The sequence below is a fragment of the Takifugu flavidus genome, chromosome 13 (genome assembly GCF_003711565.1).
Source record: "Takifugu flavidus isolate HTHZ2018 chromosome 13, ASM371156v2, whole genome shotgun sequence".
In the NCBI taxonomy this organism is placed as follows: Eukaryota; Metazoa; Chordata; class Actinopteri; order Tetraodontiformes; family Tetraodontidae; genus Takifugu; species Takifugu flavidus.
In genome coordinates, this window is record NC_079532.1 from 3777640 (window position 1) to 3787422 (window position 9783).

Here is a 9783-nt window from a genome sequence, read left to right on the forward strand (position 1 = left end):
CCTTTTGAGTCTGCAGGACCACTAAGTGTTCAAACTGTGATTCCAAGATTCTGTACCCATCTGAGACACTTCACTGGTATTGGATATCCATATTCTGTACATGTGGGGTAGCCTCAGGACACAAACAGCCAGAGCCTCAGTGGACAGAGGACAGAGATGATATTCAAGGGATATTTGGTGGAATACTAAAGAGAGACCACGCCGAAGTCTCAGTTTCTTTTTTTTTCCAGTCTCAAAGGGCATATCTGATTCCTGACAGCTATCTCTTTACGCCGTCAGCGCACGCCCCATGGCTTTGTAGAAGTCTTTCATCCTGCAGCTTTACAAATGTCGGTGGTCTTCGCTCTTTACGACTTCCTCTTTTGTTTCAGGTGCCCTCCAGGCCACATGACCAAAGAGACCTCCCAAGGCAAGGTGTGTGTGTACACGCTGTGCGCCAGCCGGCCGTGCCGCCACGGCACCTGTGTGGCTCACTCCCCCTCCCGCTACTCGTGCCACTGCAGCGAGGGTTACCGTGGGCGCCACTGCGAGGTGACGCTGGCGATGTTCCATAACGAGGACAACAACAGCCTGAGCCTCAGCTCCATGTTTGCGATCAGCATCTGTGTGATGGCTTTCCTAGGTAGCTATGTGGACTATGTCCTTTTCTATCTGTGGTGACTGAACGACGTCAGCATCTCTCACCCTCCCTCTCACACTTTCGCCGCTCTCATTTTGCATCTCTATTTAATCGCCTCTCGCTGCAACATGGTTGTTTTCCACTCTTTTGCCTCTGTGATATCCTCAGTTGTAACCATATTGATCTCAGGAGTTGAAGCAGAATGCGATTTCTCTATGGGAGGTGGGAGAGACATGAAACCAATATCCGCTGATGCAGAGAGGGAGAGGAAATTCTACAGGTTGTCTTAATCTGCGATTCACAGAAATGAAGTCTCGGGAGATTCTCGGATATTCTTTATGTGGTTTTCTGTGTTTCTTTCCACTTTCACGTTCCCTGTCTGTTCTAATATTACACTCTTAACTTCAGAAGTCAATTTCACTCTCAGCCTTACTTTCATCCTTATTTTATATCCCTCCATACACTCATTTCTGCTCCCCTGATGTCTTTCCTCTGCTTTGCTTTTGTATTTCTGCATGCATCTATATTCTTCACTGTTCAATCTGAATCATATTTTGTAATGTTCGCCATTCTGTTCTGTGATTGGGGGTCACTTACATCCAGAAAACCTTCTACATAACAGTTAATCATGATCTGTTTCTTAAGTAGACATTTCAACACCACTTAGATTTAGGTTATGGTCTGCGTTAATCATTCATCTGTCTCACTGTTAAGGTTAGCTAGTTAAAATGATTACAATCACTGACAATCCAGATGCAATCTCTCCTAATCAAGGTTGAAAGTGCAATTCAATGTTAAAGAGTTCAGTCCGACATGTCTAAGACTGCGTGATCGCTTTTGTGAAATATCAAACCCTTACTTTTGGGCAGCAGGGTGTGGCGGGGGCAGAGCCTCAAAGAGTGATGTGGAAAATGGAACAAGAACCCACTAGCCTTCTGGATGGGTTTCAAGCACAAAAAAAAACCCCAGAGAGAGTAAGCGTGAAGTGATCCACACATACACACTGCAGAAAGGAGTTTCCCAAGCATCAAGCTCGAAGTAAGATCTTAACACGGACCAAGTGCTCATTGGTGCAAAAAATGTCTAGATGTATATGTTATGGTAATTTTCCCTTCCCTTCCTTCACCAATGAGTGGAAGAACCTCTACAGTAAAGCACAGCTACCCTGCGCTTAGTGTGATCAAGCACTTTAATGAGTTGGAAGGCCTGATTACATATGCCTTTAATTTATACTTTGGTCCTTTCAGGTTGTCATAGAAATGCTACTTCTGAAAACAGTAGGGGGCACAAAAACACTTTTTGAGCGTCATACCAGAAACACCAGGGGGAATCGGGGTAATTTACAAAAGCGTGTACGGTGTTCAACAAAGTCCAACAACAATTGCAATACTTTTCCTGCTTCCTGCGATCAACTTGGTTTTTTTTTTATAAATTGTTCATTCTTGATATAATATGACCATAAAATGCCAATCATCAGCCTTTCACAGATGGCTAATCTCTTAAAAGTCTAATTTACCGCATGGATTTGTGTCTCACGATGGATGTTCAAAGACCGTGGTCAACACCCATCTTTTATATGTGTTAAAACATGGATTATGACTCAGACTTTGTCGTTAAACTTTCCTAAGAATTTATCTTGAATTTATTTGAAGGGGGACCAGCAAATCAACTAATCAGTAAAATCATTGAATGTCACTGGATCAAAGGTTAAAACCAAACAGAGCTAATGGTGAATGTTTATTTCCCCAAGGCTATTCTATTTATTTTCACATTACCATATTTTAATTAAATTAAGAGACGCGAGCAGGATATGTGCTGTGTCGTTCTGTGAAGCCGACGGCGGCGCCTGACCGGCCGTCCTCGTGTGGAAATGCACATTGTTGACTGTTATAACGGTCCCATCACTTCATTGTTAATGTCTGGAAAAGCAGGAACGAGACGAGTTAATTATCTCCGGATTTTCTCTGCAGGGTGATTAGGTCACACATGCATACGTGTGAGAGCAGGCGTGGCGGCTGCACTCAGCACCCTCTGGAGTGCCACATCGCTGTTTATGAGTCTTTCTGACAGCGACGGGCTTATAAAATGCACAGCCAATCTAATACAGTGTCCCGGCCTCCATAACCGGCTCAACGTTCCCTCCGGGGCACGTGGCTGGTATTGGATCATCAATTATTCTGACGCTTGACAGTGAAAAGTATAAAGCAGTCTTCAATATTTGATAATCAATTCAAGAAGGATAACGCATCGGCCTTGGCATCATTCGTGAGAATTCATTTGACGCCGGCACGCTCAGTAAATGAAGGAACCGGCGCGTTGAAGTAGCCGGCTTGCCGCTGTCGATGAGGCATCTTTATTCAGAGATCAGAACCTCTGACATTGTTTAAAAAGTTCCCCCGTGACTGTCCTCTAGAACACTTGAGGCTGTGGGGAAGAGTGTCAGATGATGCTATTTAAAGTGATAAAGGTTTAATTCTCCGTCTAACCAAAACCATAATGAAGAAGCAGACCCGTGATCGGCTGCCGTGAAAGGGAAAAGAGAATGAATCTAGCGGTCAGTGGTTTAATTTACAGTTCTATACTTTAATGATGCCCCTTATGAACACAGTAATCACAACCATAAATAAATGCAGTACTTGTACTTGCCAGCTGGGTGCTAAATTAAAATGGGACTTGAGCTTTGCTCCAGCACCCTATAAAACTGAAATGATCCACCATTCAGGGCATCACAGACAGAGCAGGTGTTGTGTGATCAGAGTCTTTTTGACCAGCCTTCATGAATCATCCAATCCTACATTCAGTTTTAAACAGTTGCGTTTGGGTTCTGGATGCCAAGTGATCTTGTAAAGTGCCTGTTCTTTTGTACTCCCCCCTGAACGCTGTATAAATAAATCATTTACTCCCCCTAATTCCTCCCCCATCACCCCCTTTCACCTGTCTCATTTCCTCCTGCATGTTTTTGAGGAAGGTTTGGCTTCTCTTTCTCGGCCGATGCTCCTTGTTGAAGGGTTTCAGGTGTTTTCGCTGGCTCCCGCTCATTCCTAATGCAGCATCCGGTGGAGGCTAGCATCATTGTGGCCTGCTCATAAAAACAGTTAAAGGGCGAAGGAGACCACAGCAACTCGCACTGACAAAAGACGGCAACGTTTGGTCTCTATCCTGAGTGGTATCGATCTGACTGGAATGCTCTGCACACATTCACACGCACAGCTGTGGTCAGAGGAGGCTGCAGGCATGAAGCCAGCGAGTCTGCGTGTGCTCATGTTTCTCTCTTTTTCATTACGTGTGCATGAGAGGTTGCGCTTTAACACCTTTGCAGCGAGCATCGAACCCTTCCCCTATAGTCACTCGGCGAGAGCTCTGAATATCAGATGCTGGTGTTGCAAGGTTGGGGCAGCACCTCGGAGCGGATCATTCTGGAAGTAAAAAGGAGCCGCACGTCTGCTGAGCGCCTGAGCCTCATCAAGATTCTGGAGTCCTTTTTTCTTTTTTTTTCCATGAAGGCACTCCAGCGCACCGTAGTGCAGGCGCCCCAGGTCAGGTGGTCAATACCGTACCGCACTCATAGCTGGCTGATGAGCAGGCCGGTGTGGGCTTACAACCGCTCTTATATCTGATATGAGAGGGGTATATAAATAGAACATCAGTGGCGCACATGATCTGGGGCGCTAAATAGGCGATAGATAGACGTTTTTTAATCGAGACAACGCTTTTATAGCGGAGATCTGCCTTTGGGAATTGCTTTTCCGTCTTTGTTTATGAACACCTGCCTGTTAGTGCGACCCCGAAGAGCTATTGGTGCATTATTCTCCTTCAAGCAATTACTTTAAAAATCCAGACTAATGTGATTACCTCGCATTTCTCCGAAGATTTCCAATTAAACTGATACTTAGAACGTACTGTGTAAACTCATCTCGTCGGAATGGATTCCATCTACTGCGGGGGATAAAAGCCGAGGCTGGAGAGGGACCGGGGAATAAAGGAGCAACGGGGAGCGTAATGACAGAAAAGGAAGGAGAGGGGGAAAGTTTCGACTAGGGGGGACAATAAAGGGAGCAGGGAGATAAAGAATCGTGGGATAGCAACAATAGTAACTACTGATAGTTAGAAAGGGGGGAACAGAAGGAGGGGTGGCAGATGGGAGAAAAATATTGGTTGAGATTAATGGACTTTAAAGGTCAGTCCTGCATGTTGTATAATTCAGCACACAATAGCCGTGATTGATGCGTGTGCTTTAGGACCTTTGCTGCTCGGCTCCTGCAGCATTCCTCTCCAGCTCCCAGACGAGTGGCAGAGGCTGCAAGTTCAAACCGAGAGCAGCGCAAATTAGGTTTTCAAGCAACGGCAATCCTTGATAATAATAAAAGTCAGAGTAATATTGGCTTTTATACTGAGGCTTCCAAAACAAAGTGTTTCGGAATTACATAAGCAATAAAAGTATATGAGAGGACATAAAGCAAATCAAATGGTTCCTGTGGCTTTGATAAAATGGCATCAAAGAGAGGTGGATAAAAGTGAGACTTAGGAAGAGATTTAAGAGGGAATAATGAGTTCACCTGAGATCAAATGGTTGGGAATTCCGTAGCGGAGGACTTCAGACAGGTAAATCCTCATCGGCTTCACTGACGCGTGGAGGTTAATCAGACAGAAACTGTTCTAAACTGCCAAAAACATAAATTCTGTTGAAAACTTGGCGCCGTGAAGGTCAGAGAGCGTGAGCCTGCCGTTGACTCTGCTCACTGCAGGAGTTGAAAGGCTCGGCTGCTGTGTTTCATGTAAGCTGATGTTGTGGGATGCACCAGCCGCTGGTGCCCAAGAACTGAGCAGTGCAGCTGTGGAGTCTGCAGGAGATAAAAGAGAGGACGACCTTTCCTTTATCAGAGGGGGGGAGACCCAGTCTAAATGTCTCGGTTCAGCAAGTCGGGACTGAATATCTCAACAGAGGCTGCAGCCCTGTTTAGTATATCATTTCTAATATCTCCCTTTTCAGTCTTTTCAGGTAATTTAGACAGTTTCTGAAAAAAAAAATGGAACTGAAGCGATTAAGGCGTGGTTAAAGCACAGACTTTCAGTCTCAGTTGAAGGACCTCGACAGTCCACTCAGCGCGTTCATTTTGCAACTCTAAAGTTACTGGGCGACTTCCTGACTTTCCACTGACCACATGCAATCTATTGCTTTCTGATGGCAGAGTTAAATGGGTCAAAAGTCTGGGATTGATTTGATAAATCAATCTAGCTTTGATAGCATTTCAGCTGACCATTAGCTCCAAAACTGATGGAATGATTGAGAGGAAAAAGATTTACTAGTGAAGCCTCGGATCTGCCAACTTCCTGAGCAAGCAGAACTCTAACAACTAATCAGTTCTAGCCTCTACACATCCAAATAGATCATTAAATCTGCCATAAATGTGTCATTCTTGAAGGGGGGGTTAAATGTAAATGCATCTATTTACCTAGACAGGATAATGTTATGAATCATTTATATGGGGGTTTTAGAGCAATCAGCAGTATTAATAGCCGAGGAGCATGCATCTCAGCACACACAATGCCATTATTAGTCTAGATTTATTGGGAATCACTGTGATCGAGTGGTCAGAATGGCGCGATCATGTTTCGTCTGTCGGAGGTAGACTTTCTCCTCCCATCCGGACAAATGCTGCGAAAACCGGTGCCTCAAAGATGAAAAATGACCTTATTAATATTGCAAAACTAACACGAGATGTTGTCGGAGCAAATAAATGGGAAATTGTTGAAATCCATTGAAGCCAGAACTCAAGACAGGGAGACCTACAGCAGGGGTATGTAGAGGACACAAGGAGGGAGGACAGACGCCTTCCAAATTACATCCAAATACTCATAATTGTGCAAGTTTGTTCTGTTATTTTTGAGGCGCTGGAAAGGCACCAACATATGCTGAAATCACCATAATCCCTAAATCACTCATGCAGTCTTTCTGTTAAAGCCATTTAATTTCAGTTGTTTCGCTTCAATCACGCCGTGATTGCCTTATTTTAAATCTCTGGCGCGCACACGTGCGACATTTTAATCAATGCTGAAATGCTGAACGGGCGCGGGGACAGAATATGGGGTGAGTTCTGGTTCAGCTTTGATGAGGCTTTACACAGAGAAACATGACAGCTGCTAACAGGTTATAAATGGGTATCATCAGCGTTCAGCGCTGCAGCCAACGCCGGCGCCGCGCTCGCGTACGAGGTGCTCATGAGCATATTACGCAGGCATGGGAAACAACTGCAGGGGAGCACGCCTGAGAGGAGAAGATGCACGAGGGCAGGGCGGGAAATGAGCAGACGGACAGACGGGCGAGGCGGCCCAATGGAGCGTTACTGACGTGGACAGAGCTTTCCAAGCAGACTGGAGGACCCTGTCTGAGAATTAGAACACGGAACCGGACGGTTTGATATTTCATGACAAATCTTATGCACTGGAACATTCATTCACGGTTCTGTTAGCACCTGACGGGGGCGTCGGCTGTCTATTTTACACCGGATTAAAAACATGCAGCCGCTGTTGTTGTTATTTTCCTACCTAATTGCTTCTTTCTTCCATTGTCAAATTCATTTGCTCCTCAGGATGTTTTCCCTTCTCTTTTAAAATCGTTCTTTAATTATATCAGCGTGCCCCTGCTGTGTTCTTGTGCACCCCTCAGTGCTGATGCTGGGCCTGTTTCTCTACTCCTGCTGGAGGAGGCACAAGGGCCTGAAGGAGGGTGTGTACCACGTGTCGGCGCACCACGGCGAGTGGGAAGATATCCGCGAAAATGTGCTCAACTATGATGAGGAAGGTGGCGGCGAGCAGGACCAGGTGAGGCAGCACTTCCTGTTTGCTTCAGTCCTCTTGGGATCCAGAAAAGTTAGTAATTAGCTGAGTAGACACAATTGGTCAATTCCTCTTTAACGGTGCTTCTAATAATGGTGGGATCCTGGAAACAGATAATGAATTACTCAACTAATCAATGTGATGGCGGTTCCAACTTGAACATCATGGTGACTCTTAATCCTAGGAGCAGATTCATTTGCCCCCAGGGGCATTAACTTAGCTGTGCACTGTTGTTTTTCATTATCTCCAGAAAAAGATTACACAGGGTGCTTTTGTCCTCCTTTTCCCGCCTCCGTTTCTCTCAGAACGCCTTCAATATGGTGGAGCTGCAGCGCTCCCTCCAGCCAAGCCCCGCGCAATCACTCCGGTACAGCTACCCGCAGAGCATCATCTCCTACCCGCAGACTAAGCCTCCGAAGAACAACAAGAAGGTGGCGACCAACTGGAACGGAAGCTCAGCCATCGCCCTGCGTCTGGCCATCCCCCCCTCCGAAACAGAGACCCTCCCCTCCCCTCTCACCTTCCGCCGCTCACAGAAAAGCCTCTCCTTCTCCAGCCAGGACTTGGCCCTCTACCTTTGCGAGGTCATCAGGGACACGGAGCATCCGGAGCAGCTCGGGACCATGACCACACCGCGACGCACCTCCGGTAAGGAGCGGCGGCTGGCGGCGGTGCGCTCCCTCAGCTCCCTCAGCGCGTCTCAAGGTTCAGAGGCCAGGCCTCAGGCAAGCCAGGGCACGCGCCTGGATCGCTTCAAAACCCTCCGAGCCGTGGTCGGCGATCTGAGAGGCGAGTCCAAAACACCGGAGAGCCAGAGAGATAAACTGAAGGAGAGCAAAGGGCAGCTGAACTGTGAGAAGAGCGGGTGAGGCTGCACTCGAAGAAACAGAACTGCAGGTTGCAGCATCTCCAGAAACAGAGTGAAGAATTCCACAGGGAGATAATTAAATGTGAGAAGCTGCGAGTGAGGAGCTGCGTGAAGTCCGCTATAAATGTACTGTATCAACGAACCTTTGCGCGTTAATGTTCTTTGATATACAACGTGTTTACCGATGAATGCGATGTGATGTATTGTTTACTCGGCATTGCACTGTACAGTATTTACTTCACATACGGCACTTTTACGGAGGCCCCGCGTGTAAGAAGATTAGTTTCATAAAAGTTGTAAGAGAAATGTTTGCAGGCAGGACAGCAAATGAGATTCCTTTGAGATAAGTGAATTCTTTGGGCTGGTAATGACTCATGAAATCATTTATGTGACACAATTGATTTTGTTTCAGAACCATTTCTTTAAAAAAATAAATAAATTATTATCTTTGATAATATTTGAAGTCTAATCTTTTCAAACACAAGGTCGCTCCATGAATCATAAAAATCTATTTTTTTTGCTTTGTTAGTTCAAACTTTTTTGATCATTAAAATAAAAAAACGTGATGGTCCAAAAAAATCAGTAAAATCATTCTTATCACTGACAAATGACTTGTATTTAACTTCCCTGTGTTAGATGTGATAAAGCCGGTGTTAGATGGAAAATAATGCGGGAAGCAAGAGTCTCAGGTGGAAAGAGCAAAGTCAGTTTAAGGATTAATCATTCATGTTCAGAGCCTGCAGCCTCCTGACCCGAGCTTCTGCAAGTCTCAGTGAACTCAGAAGAGTGAGGGTCCCAGCAGGTCTCCCTACAACATTTTAATTAGACAGTATTACTGGAGTTAAAGAGCTGTGACACTCGAGCGAGCCGCGGGGGAAGCACACGCTGCATACGGCCTGCGGTGCTGCCTGCATGTGGTCCATCTACACACACCTACATAATGCATCATAATGAGACGTGGGGAGGGGGGGGTGTTGGGGGTCAACGCCCTGTGGAGTTTGGGTTTCTAAAGTGAACAACTTCGCTCTGATGTGACTTGTTGCATACATCCAGATTCAATAAAGCCTACATTTGGTCCCGATTGTTATTGACAAACAACACACGTGTTTGCCTCAGTCCGACGCCAGGCTCTTTGAAGCGATGCATGGGTAAATGTTGCCACCTATCGGTCAAATGTGAGCACTACGTTTGGGGCCAGCACTGCTTGTTAGGTTATGAAACACTGGTGATACTCCAGAGGCGTCTGGAGATCCTTGATCCACTTCATATTTCTCCCTGGAATGCTGATTTACAATTTCGTTTTCCTCTGATTACGTTTATTAACATTTGTCCTACTTTCCATGCGTGGTGTGTTTACGCTTAAAATGCAAATTACAGCTGGCTTTCCACCTGAACCGTTTCATAAGATAGTTTATGAATAAACATCAACACGAAGCAGTAATCAGTTCGAGCAGCAGAG

The 9783-nt window shown here is 45.7% G+C and overlaps 1 protein-coding gene across 1 annotated transcript in view; it reads left to right on the forward strand.

Annotated features, from left to right (window-relative positions):
- Window positions 1-8781, forward strand: part of LOC130536350 (neural-cadherin-like) — a 71759-nt gene extending 62978 nt beyond the window's left edge. The window contains exons 31-33 of the mRNA XM_057052221.1: window positions 372-622; window positions 7287-7441; window positions 7762-8781. Of these exons, the coding sequence (XP_056908201.1) occupies window positions 372-622; window positions 7287-7441; window positions 7762-8325 (970 nt within the window). The 3' untranslated portion in view covers window positions 8326-8781. The remainder of the gene's footprint in view (window positions 1-371; window positions 623-7286; window positions 7442-7761) is intronic.
- The last annotated feature ends 1002 nt before the right edge of the window (window positions 8782-9783 follow it).